Source organism: Dasypus novemcinctus, chromosome 8, assembly GCF_030445035.2.
Source record: "Dasypus novemcinctus isolate mDasNov1 chromosome 8, mDasNov1.1.hap2, whole genome shotgun sequence".
In the NCBI taxonomy this organism is placed as follows: Eukaryota; Metazoa; Chordata; class Mammalia; order Cingulata; family Dasypodidae; genus Dasypus; species Dasypus novemcinctus.
This window is the reverse complement of record NC_080680.1, coordinates 19,166,075-19,187,639: the sequence shown is the minus strand read 5'-3', so window position 1 is coordinate 19,187,639 and position 21,565 is coordinate 19,166,075. Positions and strand designations below refer to the sequence as shown.

Genomic DNA, 21,565 nt, shown 5'->3' with positions numbered 1-21,565 from the left:
CAATAAACAAGTAAAGTGATTCTCAATGTCATTAGCCATCAAGGAAATGTACATTAAAAACCAAAGTCATATACCGCTATATAACCACTGGAATGGCTAAAATTAAAAGACTGATAATACCAAATGTTGTCAAGGATTTGGAGCTCTTCAAACTCTACTACACTGCTAGTGGGAATATAAAATGGTAAAGCCACTTTGGAAAATAGTTTGGCAGTTTCTTATAAAGGTAAACATACACTTACTAAAAATAACCCAAATGTCCATCAGGACTTAGACCAGTGTTACATATTAAACAGTTGAATACTGCACAGCAATAAAAAGGAACATCCTACTAGTAAACACATCAACATGGATATTGAGTGAAAGAAGCCAATAGGCAATCCTGCATTTTTGCTGTTAGTAAAAATTACATGACAATGTAATCATGGCTAATAATTTTTCCTCCAACATGATTATCATCTATTTACTTTAGATTACAATTTAACTTTAGTGATATAACGATTATTTCTGCCAATTTTGGTTGTTCCTATTATAGTCTATAAAGGAGAAAAGTATATTCAAATGTATGCTTTTATTATTAAACATTTTTCATCAGGTGAATATTCCATAGAGTCATCATCTTGACTCAGCTTTAGAAAACAGATAAAATGAGAAATATAAAATCTCTGCTTCAGTACTACTGGCCAGATTATTATTATTTCACCATAATGGCAACATCTGCCAGGGAAATTAAAACAAAATTTCCTCCCTAAGGAGATTCTGCCTGCTACAGCTAAAGCTGTGTATATAGAGGGAATGCCAGGAAATTCTGACATATTGTTGGAGCAAACACTTCAAAAATATCTTGTGTTTTTTCTGTTTTAGCAACTGCACTGTGTGGTAGTTGGAAGTGAAAATGCCAAGCGATATTTTGAAGCAGTTCAAGGATCAAAAGAGCATCGGGGAGAGCTTTTTGGGATCCATAACCTCTTCAAATTAAGATCCCAAGGGTCTTGTCTTACGAGGGACATCCTGGAGGTGTGAAATTGTACTTTAACCATTTTGATAATATTTTACCATGGTTTTCTTCCTCCGGAACTTTGAAATATAAATGAAATGCTCGTGCCTTTTCAGATAAATTTTTGGTTTTCTTTAATTTTAAAATGCCTTATGTTTAGACATTCTACTTTTAGAAAAAGAGGAAATGAATTATTGTACCTCTAAACTAAGGTTTTCCCATGCATAATTATAAATGATGCACACACACAAACACAAATGCACACTAGATAGTATAGCTCCATGACCAAATTCAGACTGACAAAGAGAAGTTTATTATTTTGAAAACAGCTGTTGAAGTTGAGAACTAAAAAAAGATACTTTCCTAAATAAACAAAAATATAAAATGTGTTTTGATTAAAAATTACCAAGTACTCTCTGAGATGTACTGTCATGTCTCATGGAGATTTTTGGTTTTTGTTCCCAATAAAAATTCCACACCAGTATTTCAAACTCCCCCAGTTGTATTCATCCTCAGCATACAGATGTTTCTTATTCTTCTAACAGCATATTTATATTCTTTTAAAAAATCTTTAAATTCCTTAATATATTAGCATACTAAGGATATTAATCTGTTTTCTAGTTGATATTGATTTATGAGTATCATCAAATCCTGAAATGTCTTCTTGCCTAACCTCCTCATCATCTAGATGAGGAAACTAAGATGCACAAGAACTTAAAGATATTCCCCTTGACCTCTAGGACTTTGTATTAAAACTTTAACATACTTCATTTATTCAGCAAGATCCATAAAGTCAGTTCTAGAAATAATTGTTCCCTGTCCTTGAAGAGCTTAGATCATCTCAGTGGGAGTTGAAAGAGGATGTTTATATAATAAACATATAACACAGTAAGCATATGCCAAGCAAGTTCAGGAATTCTTCAGAGTAATCACTGATGGCTGGGAAAAGAAAGGTATAATAAGTATTTATATATTCTGCAAATAGTCAAACTATTATGTAATACCTGATGTGTACTGCTGAGTTTTTGTTTCACAGTAACTATATTTGATTCTAAATTGAGTGGCCCATTTAAAAGTCCTCCTTTTTCTTGTTTCTTTCATGGATAGGTTCTTTCCCAGTCCTCTTTTCTTATCAATAGCCTTATTTGTCCTTCAGGCCCAGCTGAGATTCTACCACCATATTATCTGACATGCCAGCCTTTATTAATGTTTCTAATGTGAAGTCATTGTCTACCAAACATTTTATTACTTATTCTTTCTGCCATATATAAAACAGTTCAGTTCTCAGTTTTATCAGAAGAATCACCTAATCCTTTGTTAAACTAATGATATGTAAGACATATCAGGATTATTAAATGGAAAGCTCTCTCATCCATTAGTTGTCCTAAGTATATCTTGTTTTTCTACCAGCCATGTCTACCTTTTGTTTGCAGTAAAAAACGCTTACCTTCTTACTAGGCACGTTATAGTCACTTAATAATTAAACTTTGAGTTAAAACTGCACATTTGTCATCAACCAGACATTGATTTTCTGTTATCTAGATCATGGTTTCCCTTTAGAGATAAGACAGTCTCTAATTTCACAAATATGTATTGAGCATTTGCTGTTTGTCAGGACTGTTCATAGAAACACAGAAATTAATAAAACAGGCAAAAATCCCTGCCTATAAGAAGTTTCCATTCTATTTTGTGGATATAAGTACTAAACAGAATAAATGAGTGAAGCATATATATAGTATAGTGGCATGTGCTAAGGATAAATATAGAGCAGGGAACAGAGATAGGGAATGCCTAGGAAAGAGTTTTGCAATTTTAGGTGGAGAGACCAAGGAAGCCCTCGCTGTGAAGGTGGCATTTGATTCTTTAAAGAAAAGAGGAAGGTGTGTTTTGGACAGAAGGAGCAAAATGTAAAGGCCCTGAGGGAGGATCATGCCCAGCATGTTTTCAGAATTGGCAGGAGGCCCAAGGGGCTGCAGTGGAGTCATCCAGAGATGGAGTGGAAGAGATAGCAGAGAGCCAGCTCAAGCAGTAACTTTGACTTCGACATTGAGACAAAAAAGCAATTCGAGTTTTGAGTAGAATGGCATAGTCTGATTTGCATTATCTAGATTAACTAATGTGAATTAGACTGTAGAAGTGCAAGGGCAGACATAAGAAGCCAGTTAGGAGGATATTGCAATAATGCAGCCAAGAGATGGACCAGGGAGATAGTGGTGAAAAGGGCTGGATTCTGTATACATTATCCAAGTAGAGTTGGCAAGGTTTGCTGATGGATCAGATGTAAGGTGTGAGAAAAAGCGAGGAGTTAAGGATGACTCCAAGGTATTTGGCCAGAGCAGCTGAAGGCTGGAGTTACCAGTTACCTATCACAAAGGAGCTTCAACAGCTTGAAGATTTCTGGTGCTGTCAGTTATACCTGTTCCAGCCATTTAGCTCCAGTTGAAGAGATAAATGACAGTGCTGGAAACCAGGCTCCCCATACCCTTGTAGTAATGGCCACCAGGCATATGGGGGGAAAGGACTCATGCCACTTCAGGAACTGTTGTCATTCTGTAGAGTTCTGTGAGGGAGATCCTCACTCCTTGCCTTGGTTTGCAAGTGGCTGGAATGTCGTTGGTATGTCTTTGTATTCATAATTGGGCATTTGTAATTCTGGGGATGGTAGTATTGTTTCCCCTTGTTCTATCAACAAATGAAGCTTTAAAAAAAAAAAAGATTTCATTTTGAAGGAGAATTTAATATGAAATCTAGGCCATTAGTTACCTCTGTTTAATGATGTACCAAAAGGTTTAAAAGCACAAATGCTTTCCCAAAAGATATTGCAAGCTGGTTATATAATTAATGTTTTTTTTTTTTTTAAGTTTCATATTAGGATGTGACTTTTCCTTTTGATACCATACCCAAGCGTTTAATGAACATTTTTGAATGCATAAATACATGAACAATATAGGTTAGAAGATCAAGCTCCCAATACTCAACATTATCTGGTATGTTTAAAATGTTGCTGATATGTCCTTACTGTAATTATTACATAGGCGTGGTTATTGTGGATATTGTTACTGGGTAAATACATAATTTTTTTCACTCCATGTCCCCTAGTTATGCTTTTAATGGAGTTGATTGATCAGTAGTATTAGTTTTCTACATCTGAAAAAGGAAACTTTAAAACAAGAATTAAGAATGTTTTGGCTTGTTATATAAACTGTGTATATAAGTTCCTTAATTAGCAAATTGAAAAATAACATTAAGAGAGCTCAAGCAAGCAGCACTGTTTGCTTTCATTGCTATTGCTTTTTCTGGTTGTATCTGCTGCATATTTTGCATAGTTCTGGCATTCTTTATTGCTGGCATTACAGAGAGAAGGCCAAGTAGAAGCAGGGATCATGACAGCCACAACATGGTTGAAAGAGGGACCTCTAGCACACAAACTAGAAACAGTAAGTATTTAAATCTGCACCCTAGAACTCCTAGAAAATATGTACTTTGACAACTTTACGTTTTCTTTTCTTTTTTCCTTTGTTTTCCAATGTGTAAAGAAAAATCTTCAAAATATAAATCAAGGAAATAAAGCCAGAGGACTGTTAGTAAAATTAATAATTGAGGCTAAGTTAACATTCATATCATAAAAAAATTCAGAAGCAATCATCAAGCAGTTGCATTTAAAATGGAATTTTAACTACATCAAACTGTAAACTCAAAATTAAATGCACTGTAGGTGACCATCACAACCAAATAAATAATTTTTTACTAAACCGCAAATTAAAAGGGAAAATAGCTATCAGTGTGTGTTTAAAATTATTAAATCCAAACCTCAAAATCATTTTCTGGAATTCTATGTTTGGGAGTGGTTGAGATGGAAAGTTCCTGTTGTATATGTTTCAACAATTAAAAAGAGAGAACAAGACTAAAGAGACAATAATTAAATGCAATACATGATCCTAGACTAGATCAAATAATGGAGGAGGAAATGCCCAAAAGAATATTATTGAGGCATAATAAAAAATTGGAATATAGACTGTAAGCTTTATATCAGTGTTAAATTTCTTGAATTTGAGAAATGTACTTAAGGTAAATGAACATCCTTGATCTTAGGAAATGTACATGGAAGTATTAAGTGATCAAGGAACATAATGTATACAATCTACTACTCAAATGTTTAGAAAATAGAGAAAGAGATATGGCAAATGTGATAAAATGTTAAAAGTTGATAGGGTCTGGATATCTGGGTAAGGATCTGTTGGAGTTCTCTATCTGGGATTTTTATTATATTTTGCAACTGTCCTTTAAGTTTGAAATTGTGTCCAAAAAAAAAAAACTTAAAAAAAATCATTCTTTGACTCAAGCAGATAGTTAATTTAGTTTGATTCCTTCATCTCATGATATTTGTAGTTGTTTGTCATCTCACATATCACTAACCCTACATTGTTATCATAAGGCCTTTTTTTTTTTTTTTTTTAAGATTTATTTTTATTTATTTAATTCCCCTCCCCTCCCCCAGTTGTCTGTTTCTGTGTCTTTTTGCTGCGTCTTGTTTCTTTGCCCGCTTCTGTTGTCGTCAGCGTCACGGGAAGTGTGGGCGGTGCCATTCCTGGGCAGGCTGCTCCCTCCTTCGCGCTGGGCGGCTCTCCTTATGGGCGCACTCCTTGCGCTTGGGGCTCTCCTACGCGGGGGACACCCCTGTGTGGCACAGCACTCCTTGCGCACATCAGCACTGCGCATGGGCCAGCTCCACACGGGTCAAGGAGGCCCGGGGCTTGAACCACGGACCTCCCATGTGGTAGACGGACGCCCTAACCACTGGGCCAAAGTCCGTTTCCCCATAAGGCCTTTTTAAAGGTAAAGAATATATTTGGAAGATTTTGTTGTTATTGTCGCTACTCTTGTTTCTTTGTTTTTAGGGATTTAACCATAAATCTATTCCAACTCAATGATTTTGAATTTGGGGTGAACATTTCTCTAAATTTACAGAAATATGTGACTATCGAATATTGACAGAAATATTACCAGATAATACTTTCCCCAGATCTTTACTAACAGAGCATGTTGTTAGCCTCAGTTTCAGGCTATAATTTTAGCTTTGGTTGATGTGAAAAAAAATAAATAAAATATTGGATTTAAATTTGTAGCAAATTTCACTTCAAAATGTCTTCAATATTTTCCTTTCATGATTAAGATCCTATTGGGTCTTCTTATTTTTATCCATTTAGTATCATTTTCCAGCTAAAAATCTTTACTTTGCTAAATCCTGCAAATACCTTTCATTCTTAAAGCATATTGGAAGTATATGCTGGACTACAGTAAGTCCCAATAATTCTTAAGCAGTGAGTTATGTGATTCTCCCTTTTAAGGCTAAGATCCTTGGTCCCCTCATCCAGAAGCTGACCACTCTCCTCTGTGTTTTCCTGTAAAACAGTGCTCTAGTTTTAACTTATATTTATTTTGGCAAGTTATTTTATTTGAGAAGAGAAAAGACTATACCAGACTGTAATATTAGATCTTTTACATTTATTCGTACTATTAGAAAATACCAAGTTACACACTTGTACATAAATTATCTGCCTGAAGTTAATTCCCTTCCACTGTGATACATTTATTATCATTGTCTTGACATTTTCTAATGTTTCTGCCATTGTTTGTTATATAGCCTAGAGAGCCTGACTGTGAAGAACCCAGAGGTCCAGAACAATCTACAGAACCATTGGCAAGGGAAATATGTGATCTCTGCAGTGATTTTAGTGATGATGAATCAGTGGGAAACCCAAGAATAAAGGCTGTTAAAAACAAAGCATCCAATTTAAGTAAAGCTGCAGGTTCTCCAGGACAGCTTACCTTACTTCAGTGTGGTTTCTCTAAATTGTTTGAGACAAAATATAAAGCAGCTGGGGATAGTGATGGAAATGTTGCCTCTGAGGATGAAAGTTCTGATGAACAGCCCACCTGTCATTCAACTGATATCAAAGATGATAGGATTCTTGGTTGTCAGAAAAGTCAGGACTCTCTTGGTACTTCAAAGCATCAGAAAATAACTAACAACCTAAATCCAAATGAAAAATGTATTTTAAATAAAAGTGAGAACACTTTAAAAGAGAATATTTCTTCTGAGGCTGTTGCTGAGAAAAATATTAAAAGTACAGCTGAGCACCATTCCTCTTTACAGGATGTTACAGAATCAGAAGATAGTGATGTCATCTTTCCCACACAATATGTAACTCATAGATTCCCTAAGGACAGCATAAGGTTTAAGCCACCCTGGGATGAATCTGAAGATTCTGAAATAGAAAACCCTGTAAAAATAAGAAATAATCTTGATGATGGGAAGACCAATGTCAGAGGAAAAGGACCAATTTCAAAAAAATTAAATGCTGAGGATATAACCCTGAACTGTGTCATGAAAAAAAAAAGCACTAGTGATATTAGTGATGAGTCTGATGACATTGAAATATATTCCAAGTCAAGAGTAAGAAAACAAAGAGCTACCAGTTCTTTGAGGTTTAAGGAAAAAAAGAAAAGCAAAAGGGAAGTTTACAGTTTTCCTAAAACAACAAAGAAAACAAACCAACTCTGTACAACAGATGGAGATTGTAACTCTCAGACTATTGACAATTTTTCATCCTCAGATGACGATTTGTCTGTTAGCCACATTAGTTTCTCTGAACAGATCCATAAACCAAAAATTGTAAAAAACAGAATCCATTTTTCTTCAAAATTGCCTCGGCATAAGAAAAATACCACTTTGATATCAAGAAAACCCATGAAATTTTCAAATGAGAGAGTTGTCAATCAAGAGCAGATGTATGAATCAATGGATAAATTTTTAGGTAATTATAGATACATCTGAAAACTTTTCTTTAAATGCTTATTTTGTGAAATCAAATAGTTCTGTGAGAAATTTCTTGAATTAGCTTGTAAAATGGCTCCAAAATCAAGAAGCTACATCCTGGCCAATAGTTTAGGGAGTTCTTAAGGGCTAGCCTGTTTCAATACCTTCATGCCTTCTTACTATAAGCCCTCCTCACCCACTCAGCATTGGACAGTACAAAACCTTCCCAGTCTTTGCTACTGGTCTCAGATTGTCCCATTGTGCTTTCCAGTGAATACATGTTGGCTACTTTGGGATCTCCTCAGGCCTGTCAAATGTCATCCTGTTGTTTCCTTCCTCCCAGGCAGACCCCATGCCTTTGTTTGGTGGTTATTTATAGATTCTCTCTACCACTTGTGTTTGTGGATCCTTTCCACCTGCTTGTAGTTTGGGGCTCTGGAGTATATCTTGCCATTAAATTTTGTTGTACTTGTTCATGAACTTTTGGTTTTGCCATCCAGTTGCTGTTTGTTTTTATGTGGAGATTCAGAGAGAGTGAGAAACTGCTTCTCCTGCCATTACCATTCATCCAGAATCTGTGCCAGTAGTTTTGAGTTAGCATTGCTTTCTATAGTATCTGACTTATTTAAAATTAAATGTAAGAAGTTGACATATGAGCCAGGATATTTTCTATAGAAACGTTAATCTTTATATTAGTAATCTCATTTAAAGTTCATTATGATGAATGTTTTAGTACCATTGTGGCCAAGTACTGGTCTATTCTTTGGTTTGTGTGCTGCAATTAAATTTTAGGTTTGTGAAATTATTACATAACTTATTTTAATAATCAGCTGAATTTTTCATTGTGTGAAAGGTGTTGATAGTGTGGAATTAATGCTGTTTTGAGTAATACATAAAAGGGATCATCAAAATTTTAAAAACCCTGAGTAAATTTTCTACTTGGAGCAACCTTTTGAAAGTTTTACAGCTGTGTGGCAGGCATACTCTCTGGTTTTCTGATATTTAAGGAGAATACCACTGATCATGTTATTTGACAGCAACTTATGTTTGCATAATTGGCAGTTTCTGGTTGAGAGATTCAGGAATGAACAGTACAAGTGTTGAAGGTCATAATTGTGAGGTTCATTGCCAGAGCCATTTGGGGGAGCTCTTACAGACCTCAGTTCTACCCTTCTCTTTTAAGATCACAGTTTTAAAATAAATTTTAGGTGCCTAGAAGCAAAGCAATTAAAAACATAGCCTTTTTTCAAACCCTTCTCAGATAAAAGCCATGAGTTAATTTTTTTTCATATCCTAAAAAGTTCCCATCTTGACATTCTCTGGGCACATGTACAAAAAAGACAAAATACAAACAATAAAACTGAACAAAGCCAACCAAACAAAACTCCTTGATCATAAACCCCATGCTCCCATTCCATCAGTGTAATCAAGCATATGTTTAAAGTAACTGCTCCTTAAATTAATAAACAATATTTTAAAAATCAACACTGAAAGCAAATTCCTAGAGAGGACCCTCCACCATGACTTGTCTCTTGGCCAAAACCTCTATTTTGGTTTAAATCTAAAGCCTGTTGCCTAATTTGAGCAGTTTTAATGTTGTTGAAAGTGAAAGGTCATTTTCAAGTTAACCTAGACCAACATACTTGAACTCTTTCCAATTTTTTAAAGAGAATATTGTGATGTTAACATACAAAGTAAATGGTTTTCTTGACGATTAACGTACCTTGTTTTTAATGTATTGCTGGCTGTTTTTAAGTGTACGTGGACCCATATTGCTTGATAATGATACATTACTTAATAAATATCTAATTACCTCCTAGATGGTGTTCAGGAAGTGGCTTACATTCACTCAAACCAGAATGTGATAGGATCAAGCAAAGCTGAAAATCATATGAGCCGATGGGCAGCACATGATGTATTTGAGTTGAAGCAGTTTTCCCAACTTCCTGCTAACATAGCTGTTTGTAGTTCTAAGGTAAGAAGAATTTAAGGTAATATCATCTTTAATTTTTTCTTAGAAATTACTCAATAGAATCTTCTCTAAGAACTCCCTCAGTAGTCACTATTAAAACTATAAATGATACACAAATAAGTGTAAAAAACAAAGGACACTTGGGGAAACTGTCGTTATTGACAATTAAAAAAATGTCTTGGATTAAAAGACAAAACTATATATAAATGCTTAACAATGTTAAGTTGCTTAATAGTTTCCCTCAATAAAACTTTGCCAGTATCCCCGAAATGAAAAGAAACCTGAGGGAATCATGGGGTTAAATCTGAACCAAAACCACTTCTGCTTATATGGAAAAAGGAAAATGTATGATTAGATTTTATCAGAATTTATTCATCTAAAGTGAAGACACAAAAATTAGCTTCATATGGAAAGTATATTTTTGGCAAAAAAGATTTTTAAGATACTAAAAGTAATAAGTACTTCCTACATTCTCTTCTCATTTGAAATTGCTGTTTTGTGGCAATAAAGCTTTACATAAATGTGATTGTTTTATTTTTCATGTAGTCACTTTTATCGAAGGTTTTAAAAAATATTGTATTACTGTTTGACTTATTATCCTTTATTAATTTCTAAGATATAAGTGTTCAAGAAGCAATTTTACTATCAAATTATAGGTAGGAGCTAAAAATGTATATTGTATATAACAGTGATACTTTGTTTCAAGTTAGTAGTACCTTTTAAAAATAAAAGAGGACCAGGAACCCTCTGAACTATCATCTTCATTCATTTGTACCTTACCTGGTTCCACAAAAGATTTGGAGTGTCTTAACAATAAAACTAGAATACAAAATGAAATTCAGGACAAGAGAAAATATACATTAAACTGCAAGTTCAAGACTGGGACAAAGTTGAAATGCAGATATATAAACCATGTAATTTTGTCCTCATATGTTTTAAAAGAATGACAAATTTGATTGAATTTCTTGATAGATGAAACAGGAAGAAGCAATTTGTTTAGTCCTTTCTCAACTAGTTCATTCAGAAATGCACGTGGGAGGTTTTGGTGGTCACAATGACTGGGTGCCCAACTGGCATTAATGTCTAGAGGTCAGGGATACTAAAATGGCAGTCATTTGGGAGACAGCCCACATGCAAAGAACTGTTCTGTTAAAATGTCCATAACACCATGCTGAGAAACACTGACTTAAATGTTTGTTGTCATTAAGGGGGAAAAAAACAAAAAACACAACATAGCAGTACTTGTAAGAGAAGCAAACTTTTCCTACCACTTAATATGAAGGAAGTTTGTCACATGCAGTTTTAAATGGGGACCAATTAATGATGTAGTGAACAACCAATTGTCTTACAATATCTGTAGAGTACATTTATTTATTTTTTAACTTTTTTTATTTTTAAAGAAGCTTTAGATTGCATAAATGTTACATCAGAAATATAGGGGATTCCCATATGCCCCACCCCCACTAGAGTACATTTAATAATTGACTTTGAAAACTGCTTTTTTATCATTTTTCAATATAATCCAAAGGTATGATGCCAAAATAAAACTCACGAAAGCCTTGTTTCATGACCCAAGTTTATTAGTTTTTTAAAAAAATATTCTCCTTTGAACTAGGAATGTGCCATCTCTCCCCTAACATTCTAGGTAGCTTTTCTATACTCTACTTTCTAAGAGTCATCTGAAAAAGTATGGGAAGTTAACAAAAGGTGTGCGGAAATATACTGGGTTTCTCAGAAGTTTACTTTATTAGGATAAAGAGCATATAAGAATCTTAAACAGATAGCTAATTTTTTTTTTTTTTACCAGTTTTGTTTGGTTTTTTTAAACCATGCCCTTTTCTGGTTTGAACAAACAAAACTTAATGTAAAAAGGTCTGATAATTTGGCAAAGCTGTGTTAATGAAATAATTTAACTAAATATTGGTCATTGGCTTATCTTCTCAGAGAAGAAATTTGCAGGCATATAATTCCTCCCCAAACGGACCTGAGAAGCAAGCCCTAGATAACAGAAATGATAAGCAGTCCTTTTGGAAACTAAAGGAAAGTTACAGAAATGAAAATTCTGGAAATAATACTTTGCCTCTAATATGGGGTTTGGGTTGGGGAGTTGCTTTATCCTTACCTTAGCAATATCAGTAGTTTCAACCTTTTTCTAACCCATGATTCTAGAGGTTGACAGCACAATATCATCAGAAACCTTGTCTCACAGTGATTTTCAGGGGAGGAGTAGGGTACCTCTTACTAGGAAACAAATTAGAATATTTACCTCCCTGGAGTTTCTAATACATGTTTCCCCCAATCCACATATACCAGCTTAGAATCACTGCAGTAGACCCTTTTCAGGAAATATGAAGAAATTTGTTGTCTAATGACTAAATCATGGTGGATATAAAATATACAGGGAATTTTCAAGCCACTAAGCAGGAGGTCCAATCCCATGGCACCAAAGCTGCTAGGCCAAAAAGTCTGTATAAACACACTCTCTTCAGTGGCTGACGTCTTTAAATCAATATTAGATACAGTAAAATTCCCTTCCAACAGAATAAGATTTAATCCCTCAGATTTGACCTGTATCATTAATAGATCAGGTTAATAAATACAGGTGTACTTTAGTGTCTTTTTTTTTTTTTTTTTAAAGATTTATTTATTTATTTAATTTCCCCCCCCTCCCCTGGTTGTCTGTTCTTGGTGTCTATTTGCTGCGTCTTGTTTCTTTGTCCGCTTCTGTTGTCGTCAGCGGCACGGGAAGTGTGGGCGGCGCCATTCCTGGGCAGGCTGCTCTTTCTTTTCACGCTGGGCGGCTTTTCCTCACGGGCGCACTCCTTGCGCGTGGGGCTCCCCCACGCGGGGGACACCCTTGCGTGGCACGGCACTCCTTGCGCACATCAGCGCTGCACATGGCCAGCTCCACACGGGTCAAGGAGGCCCGGGGTTTGAACCGCGGACCTCCCATATGGTAGACGGACGCCCTAACCACTGGGCCAAAGTCCGTTTCCTTTAGTGTCTTAAAAGTTGTAATATGTTATTTATAAAAATCGTTCAGGAACTGTATTACCAATTTGCCACTAAAACAGAAAGATCTTAACTTGCATGAAAATCATAATTTTCAAAATAGAGACAGGGCATACGTATTTATGATGTTATTAGGTTTTCATCGTCATAAAATTCCTGTAAATGCTGAGTTTCTGAAATTAATTCAGACTATGATTTGATTTGTAGGTTGTTTCAAGAATATGTCTACTTCTCAAACAAGAGATGTTTGTACTCTATTTTTTGACATAAAAACACAACACCTGAGACATAGGTCATGCTTTCTTCCTCTTAATTTAATTAGAAATAAAAATTCTTGTCTTATCTTAAAGTTGTTGAGTTCTGCAATCTTCCAGAGACTAAAACAGTTTCAGTGGTTATACCTATCCATGGCAGGACTCTGTAATCAGTCAGTTTAATTCTAACTCTGCCTTATACTTGCTTTGTGATCTTGGGTGAGTTACTCAATCTCTCTGTGCTGTACTTTCCTCATGTATAAAATACAAATAATTATACCTCTCACTTCAAAAAGTTGTTGCAAAGATTAGATGGGTTAATGCATGTATAAGGCTTTGAACATTATTTGACACAAAGTAGGTTCTCAATAAATAATAAATATTCTTATTGCTACACAGGGCAAGACTCAAGTCAGGTAACCCTGGGAGGGAAAGTCAACAAGGACAAGTGCTCAATCAATAGTTGTATGCAACCATCTTTAATTATAAATTTTAAAAATGGGTGGCGTTAGCAGATCTGGGGCCTTGGACCCCCTTCAGGAAAAACAAAACAAAAAACCCCGTATACTATTGGTAGAATATTTTTAAAAATTGTATATGTGACTATTAAGTTTTTGCTTACCAAAATAAAAGGCCACTCAGTTACTTTTTTATTTGCATTAATATCTTATAGGGTATTTTGTACTAGAACTCAAATTATTGGTAGCTTTTCTCTTTGAAGCTGGTAGATTTATTTTCTGTTTAGATTCATCAAGTGATGTGACTTTTCCTAGTTCAAGATGACCCTCATAGTTGCTTGCAGACGTTTGAATGAGTGAGACATCACTCTGCCATTATACTCCTTATTTTGCATTATCTCTGTTCATAATATTCTCATTCTCATTGTGATTCTTCAGGAAACAAAATGCTATCTCAGTAATGTTAGTAATAATGATGTAATGTCATTTTTCTCTTTACTAAAGCTGTCTATACAGATGGTTAAAATATGGATTTCTGAACTTTTAAAAATAATATTTCATATTGATGAGATATTGCTGACATTTCAAAGCCATCTCATAGTATTTCTGAGAAAAGACAAAATTCACCATCCCTGATTTCATCATATCTAGTCAACATTGCTTCAATACCTCTAATGCGCACATCATTGAAACACACCATCATCTTTGTTGAGAGATCTTTATATCATTCACTAAGAGGTTTTGCAGCTTGTAGTGTGGTGGTAGATAGAAATAGTGAATTTGCAGCTTTGAAAAAATAAAAATAGTTGTGGAAAGAGAAGAGAAATGGGGCAGAATGAAGACAAAAAGAGACTCAGCCATAGTGTTAGAAAATACCTGCAAATGCCTTGCTCTGAAGTCTCCAAAAATCCCCAGACCTCCCACCTACAGTACAATATCTTTCATCTGGGCTCAAAATATGAATCTTTTTGATTCCTGAGAATTCTTCTGAGTACTTCATGTATGTCAACAAAGTTTTAATAGAAAACTTTGCTTGTGCTTGAGAAGACTGCGTCTGTGTCCGTGTGTGTCTGCACTCTGATGCAGATGTCTTGTCTCATTTCCTAAGAAAACAAAACAAATCCTTTTTATTTGTGCAAAACCAGTACAGTTTACAGCAGCCACAATATGTTAATATCCCACTTTCCAAGAATACTATAGTTAAGTCTGAGCCTTTAATAAAATTATAGAGGAATATACTAATTGGAAAACTTGCAAAAGAGAACTAATGTACACACCACAATCCTAGATAAAATCCTAAGGTTTTTCATCATTTCTCAGTCTTTTTGCTGTAATTGTTGATACCCCAAGTGACAGAAGCTATGTACCTATTTTTCATATTCAATGTGAATTAAGAAAATAAATTATCTTTTTTAACACTTCCTTCAATTTCTTATAGTTTGTCCTTTTTAAAATTAATTTCTATTTATAGAACATATTTTATTGATGTCCTGAATTAAAACCTCTCTCTCCTAAAATAAGTGTCTAAGTATACCTTTGTTCTTTGGTAATACAAGCTTTATAAAATAATGTGCAAAATAATTCATTTTGTCTTCAATTGTTCTGGGATATTTTTGAACCATTTCCTAAGATAACTCATTTTAAGGGACAAGATATCTGAGAGCAAGAGGCAAAGAAAACCTGTGTGATTTAGGTTTAAGCTCAGATCAAAAAGAAATGTTTTAGGCATTTGAAGGAACTGATAATACCTTTATTAAAGTTAACTTGTTCTTTTAATATATGGAAGTATGTCACAAACTTAACTATACCTGTTTGTGATGTGGTACCTCGTTTTTTCAATCAAATGCATGTTTTCAACTTAAGTTTACTTAAAGTTTTCTGAAAAGAAATGTACAAAGACAGCATTCAATTAAGGATTAATCACTATGGCAACTGAGACATGGTGACTGAAAGGGGGAGGATGTGCTCTCCCCTCAGTTTCCTGCCAGCTGTCATAGTCAACCTCTGCTGCCTGAATCCAAGCCAAAATATCGACTGTGACCAACTCTAAGAAACTATATCTGTATTTTTATAAATTGGTACAAGTATCACACTATAAAAGAAGACTTAATCCCCTGAATTGGATGACAGACACTTGGCACTCTTGCCAGTGTTTGACAGAGAAATAACGGGTCGCTTTGTAGTAAAACCTGGATTAATAGTAAACCCTTCTTTATGTTGTTGCAGTGTGGTGTAAATGAGAGAACTAAGCATGCTGTCAGCCTGGGGGTGGGGAGTGGGGTGGGGGGGGCATGCCTTTTATATAACCAGTACAGGTTTAAGCACTGTTCAGAATACTGTAAATACAAAATGTTGTGTTAGTAAAACCTTCTCTTTCTTGTATTTGTAATAGATTAGCATTTTGCAGATTACTTAAATAAGGGATTTCTATGAGCTATAATAGATTGGATTGCAGAGTGTTTATATAGCTTTTGGAGTCAGCAAGGAGGGATGGACTGTTTACAGTGAGTAGACTTTGGGGAGATATAGCATTCCATTATCCTATTTTTCAGGATAGTGAATGGCATGATGGTTTAAAACAATTGTTCACAAATGACTGGTTTATGAAGTAGTCCACTAAGGTTTATGGTTTCAGCATGTAACAGAATTAACTCTTGCTGGGTGGGAGTTTTCATGGTGTTATCATTTTTTTCCTTTGAATAGCTAGATGCTGATTTTCTGGTGTTTGAATTTAAAAAGGTATTCTTTGAGTAATTTTAGGAGATATCTTGATTTTTAAAAATTGTGTTGTGCATCTGTGTATGAAATTTTGTGGCTAGTATTTGCATGAAAAAGGTATTCTCATTTCTTCTTAGAGGTAAGATTGTGGATAGTTTTTATTTGTTTGTTTCAGAAAGATGTCATCTGAGTGAAGAATACCTATTTCCCTCCTAGCTGCAGGCCAAGAGAAGCTGTACCATCCTTCCTCAAAAAGATGACAACCAGGATTAACTGCTAATGTGACTTAATGAGCTGGTGTGTGCAAAACACATTCACCTTCTTGCAGGAAAGGCATTGAACTGACTAAAACTATAATAGTTAATATTATTTTAATTATGATTATTGCTTTTCAGTAATGATAAGACTCCCTCTGTGAGTTTATTCAATGACTTATTATTTTTGTGGTTAATGGTACCAATAATAGAATATTACATAATACATTAAGTGATATCTAATGTAGTTCTCTAGTTTTATCTATAGATGAGGGACCTGCCATAAATTGTGGCTGATTTGTCATGAAGTATGGTATAGGGAAAAAAAATGTATTTACAGGAATTACAAACTAATTCGACAATTGACTGGACTTGCTTATCTTTGTTTCTTGGGAAGCAGTGTTATGCTATGTTTTCTCCTATTCTTACAATTGCATAGAGATATACATGTCTGCTCTGAGCATTTTGTCTGTTTAGAATAGTTGGAAAATTCTAAATAGTTAAAAAATACTATTTCTTCAAATAATGGCTTTAGTCTAAGTAGCAATTTAAAAGCTTAGCCAAGTAAGGTCTCATCTAACTCTGATTGACTCCATCTAGTGACTTAAAGAATGTTAAGCACTTAACAACCCTTTTCAAATTATATTTTAACCTTCTATGAAAACCATGGTATCAATTAGACATGGTCACTTAATGGAAACACCTATTGCCCTGTCGTCTGAGAATTCTGCCTCTGCACATATGAATTCAGAATTTTATAGGTGAATAAAGCAAAATTATAAGATCAGAGAATCATAGTATTTCAGAATTTGAAGGATACTTGGAGACTACTTAACCCAAATATATTGTTTTACCGATTTCTAAAAATGAGAGGTTAAGTAACTTCCCTCAGGCCCTCAGAACTCAACAGTAGCAGCTAGCTTAAATCCCTGTTGTCTTTCTGTCCCTCTGTCTTCTCTTATGCTTTTCCCTCACTTCCTTTGATTTCTATTTTGTTTTGGAGGTTTCAGTTTTACTTTCCCAATGTGAAAAATCAATCTTAATTTTCCAAGAAAACTTGTCTGTGAATAATTAACCTTAACTTGTTACACAAAAAATTTAGATGGATTGAATGCATCTTTTAAATTTTAAAATTTAAAGTATTTCCCTTTTAAAATATTTTCTTCAGATAGTTAAAACTTTATATCTAGAATCAAGAAATACAGTGAGACTGTTGACAATATCCACTCAGCCAAAGATAGTTTGGCAAAGGCATAATGTTTTACTTTTTTTCTTTATCTTATGCTTTTTCTCTACCTGGAATTACCTTCAGCCTTACTCTTCTAGTCACCCAAGCCTTTAAATCTCTCTACCTTTCAAGTCTACCTCAAATGTGGTCTTTCTTTCACAAAGCCTGCCCCAGTTCCTTCCCAAACTGGAAGTAAAATATCTTTTTTCTTAACACTCTTTTTGCCTCACTCCATAGTACTTAATATGGTCTGTTCTTATTGTGAAGTGTCACTTTCAAGTTATTATTACAGTTATTTAAGTGATATGTTTCTTTTCTAATAAACTCTGAGTTTTGAAAAAGCAGGATATATCTCTGATTGAACATTGGTAATCTATAGACCTAAAATAGTATTTTGCATATAATCAATACTTTTAAAATAAATCTAGGTGTTCAGTTGTTGTCAGGGTACAGTGCACCCCACTACTAATTTCTGAGAACTTTTAAGAGATTTAAATTATATTTCCAGGAGCAACTTTCATAGTCTTCCTAGAAATCTCCTGGAGATGACTTCACATTGTTCAGAGCTACTACTTGAACATATTTAATCAGCCCTGGGAAATGATCCTTCCTTATAATCTTTGAGAAGGGTTTTCAGGTCTGCCTGGCATTCGTGATCTTCGATAGATTTACTAAGCCTACACTTCCAGCCATATTTGCTATGTCATCCTCTACTCCAGTAGGACCTAGTTCAAGTTCGCTTTCTTCCATAATGCCTCAGTCTTCTGGAATTGCTCTATCCCAAGCTGCTGTAGCACCCATTTTCTGTGCCAGTCATCATTGTAGACTTGGTGTATGCTGCATTATTGCAACCTTATGTGTATTTTCTCTCTCCCATATATCTTACAATTGGATAAGGATGGTGGACCATGGTGTACATTTCTGTGAGCACCACCACTTAGCAATGGGCAGCAGAGTGGGGGTACAGAAAATGTTTGTTATCGAGAATTCCTTCATGCAAGTACTGCGTAAGGCCGATTCTCAAAACCATTTTTGCTACAAGTGAGTGCACCTGAACTGTTAGCTTCATGAGTTAAAGTGGGCATACTGGCAGGTAATGTAAAGATATTAGTCATGTCTGAAACTATAAATGCTGGTGTTCTTCATCTTCATTCATTATTTGTCATCTGTTGGCCACATCACTGGTATAGTAAACTTGCTCAAGAAGGGACAACATGGAGAACATATGACAAAGAGGGAGGTGGTGGTTGGGTAAGCCACCAACAATGTCTGCAACAGTTTCCCTAGTTAGACTTAAAGATACTCCTACCCAGGCCTGATTTTGTTAGCTTTTCTCAGCTAGCAATAATCAATCTAAAAATCACTGTATCACTTAATTTTTGTCTTCCAAACTTCTATGAAATGTCTTTCTTTGTTTCCCTTCTCACTTTGGCCCTTGCTTGCTTTCCAGTCTCATTCTCAAATACTCACTTTTTCAGGATTATTGACATTATGTGCCAGCCACTGTGCTAGACACTGGGGAGTAAAGGTGAACAGGTTCTCCCTAGCAGGTTTCGGCTTATGTACTATTTTTCAAACACACTGTGGACTTGGACTTTTCCATGCCTTGGCTAGTGGGGTTCTTTTGCTTAAACTTCCCTTTCATCTGTTTCTGCGTATCAAAGTTCTTGAATCATCCTTGACAGTTCTCCCCTAAGCCTTTTCAAAACAATGTAAAATTTTTTCTCTCTTTGTTTTTATTTGTATGTGTATGTGGTATATATGTATATATCTGCTATAGCACTTATCCCAAGGTGTTATATGATACTATAGTGTCTACAGGCTGCTTTCGGCAGCAAGGAATAGAATAACCATCTAAAAGTGGCCTACACAGTAAGGTCATGAACCGGTTCACACAACAGCGGGTCTGGGGGGAGACATTTCCAGGGTTGGTGCTACAGCCCAATGTCATCATAAGGACCTAGGCACTTTCACTTTCTGCCCCTCTATCCTTAGTAAGTTAACATTTAGCCCTTAGGCCATTCGCCTCTTTGCAGGATGACTACTGCAACTCAAGGACTCATTTCCTCACATAAATATATCCAAAGACAAATAGGACAGGGCAAGTGTTATTCTCTTTATAGTTATCTCTTGGGGGGGGGGGGGGGCGGTGTGTGAAGGCCTTTGTGGTACAATCTGATTAGCTTGCCTATCCTTGGTTCCTCCCCCTAGAATTAAGAGAGCCATCCACCTTTCCCAAGCATATTTCTAAGAGAAATCCAGTTTTGTTCATATGACAAAGTAAGGCAGTAGCTGTTGGGTAAGCCACCAGCAATATCTACAACAGTTTCCCTGGTTAGACTGAATTTTCTTTCATATTAGGAGCTAAGTCTTAATCTCTCTTTTAATTCCCAGGACCTAGAACAGTAATTGGTGCATATATATTCAGTTAGAGCTTACTGATTTTCATTGAATTTTCAGTGGATACTAACTAAAACTCTCCCCAAAGAATTCTATAAATAAAAATGTGGAGAATTACTCTAAGTCCTAATTATAAGTGTAAATTTTTGTGTGGTGGGTTAGCTCTAGACAGGATAAATATGTCTGTACTGTGCTTCTTGATCTTATATAAAACTTGTGTGTATTTTGCAAATTTTCTGAAGAAGAGACTCTCCCTTTAATATAATCAGAATCCACTCTCATAGCTTTTACAGCAAGATTGTTGATAAGTCAGTATTTTACTTTAGAGGTGCCAGTCATCTTGTAAGCCTACTTACTATCAGAATCAAATTTCCATTAATTGCTAGCAATTTTCATGACTATTTTGCATTAACTGCTTCAGGATGGAATGGAAAGCCATATCCTACTGTTTCATTCAATGTTTAAAGCTCTTGTTGCTGTTGCCAGGTAAAATAATCAATGTCTTAACTGCAAGAACTTGTCACCTTGTTAAAAAAAGTATTCATGAAAGTCTTCTAAAAAAATGAATTTTTCTTAATTGTGTTATATGTGTATAATTTTGTCTTCATCCAATAAAAACATTTATTGTGAGCCTGTGGGGTATATGGCTCAGGACTTAGTACAAAAAACTACATGTAACTACTCTCTGGATTACAGGAGTATATGACCCAGTTAAAGAGATAAGAACTAAACACTAATTAGCAGTACAAGCAGCCTTACCTATTCAAAAAGATGCCTTTGATTTTGCTATATTTCTTTCTTGGGTGAAATTAACATCTTTGGCCTAGCTGTAGAATTATTGGTTGCTTGGTTTAGTATTATTATATATAAAATCTTAAAGATAGATTCCATTTATATAATAAAGTTATCAAACAAGAAATTGAAATAATGATGTAAGAAAAAATAGGCAAGACAAGTTTCATGAAGCTGGGCCTTCAAGCACGGGTAGGACTATGTTGGACAGAAGGAAAGGTTGGGGCGATTTGGTGCCAGGAATAAATGTGATGATATGTTTAGCAGCCAGTGAGCAGACTGGTCTGTTTAGGCAGATTTATTAATATATTGGACAGTAGAGAGTAGTAAAGCTGCATGAGGGATTAGGAACAGATCATGAAGGGTCTTGCATTTAGTGTAATAATTGATCTGAACAAACTGAAATGTTAGAGTTTATACTCTGACAGTTAACTCTCAACCTGTGCAGAATATCTAATCATTCCATGGTAAAGGCAAAGAGCTAGAGCTGGAGAAGCTAGATATAATCATTGTTGTAGACAGAAAGACCATTCTGTTTTCACTCAACAAGGAAAGAACCTTTTCGTGTATGGAGGTTCTTGTGTTGAATTTGGTGAACTCAAAATTCACTCTTGATCATCCTATGCAAATTTTGAAGCATGGAGATGTCAAATATGTGCT

At 35.1% G+C, this 21,565-nt stretch overlaps 1 protein-coding gene across 4 annotated transcripts in view; it reads left to right on the top strand.

Moving 5' to 3' along the window:
- Positions 1-21,565, top strand: part of ERCC6L2 (ERCC excision repair 6 like 2) — a 126,719-nt gene that overhangs the window by 80,288 nt on the left and 24,866 nt on the right. For 3 of the 4 annotated variants that reach the window (XM_012530015.4, XM_058301551.2, XM_071216640.1), the window contains 4 exons: positions 865-1,017; positions 4,354-4,434; positions 6,642-7,815; positions 9,638-9,792. In XM_012530015.4, coding sequence (XP_012385469.2) covers positions 865-1,017; positions 4,354-4,434; positions 6,642-7,815; positions 9,638-9,792 — 1,563 coding nt within the window. Of the gene's footprint in view, positions 1-864; positions 1,018-4,353; positions 4,435-6,641; positions 7,816-9,637; positions 9,793-16,406; positions 20,744-21,565 lie in introns of those variants that run through there. The other variant, XM_012530017.4, reaches the window with a different exon arrangement.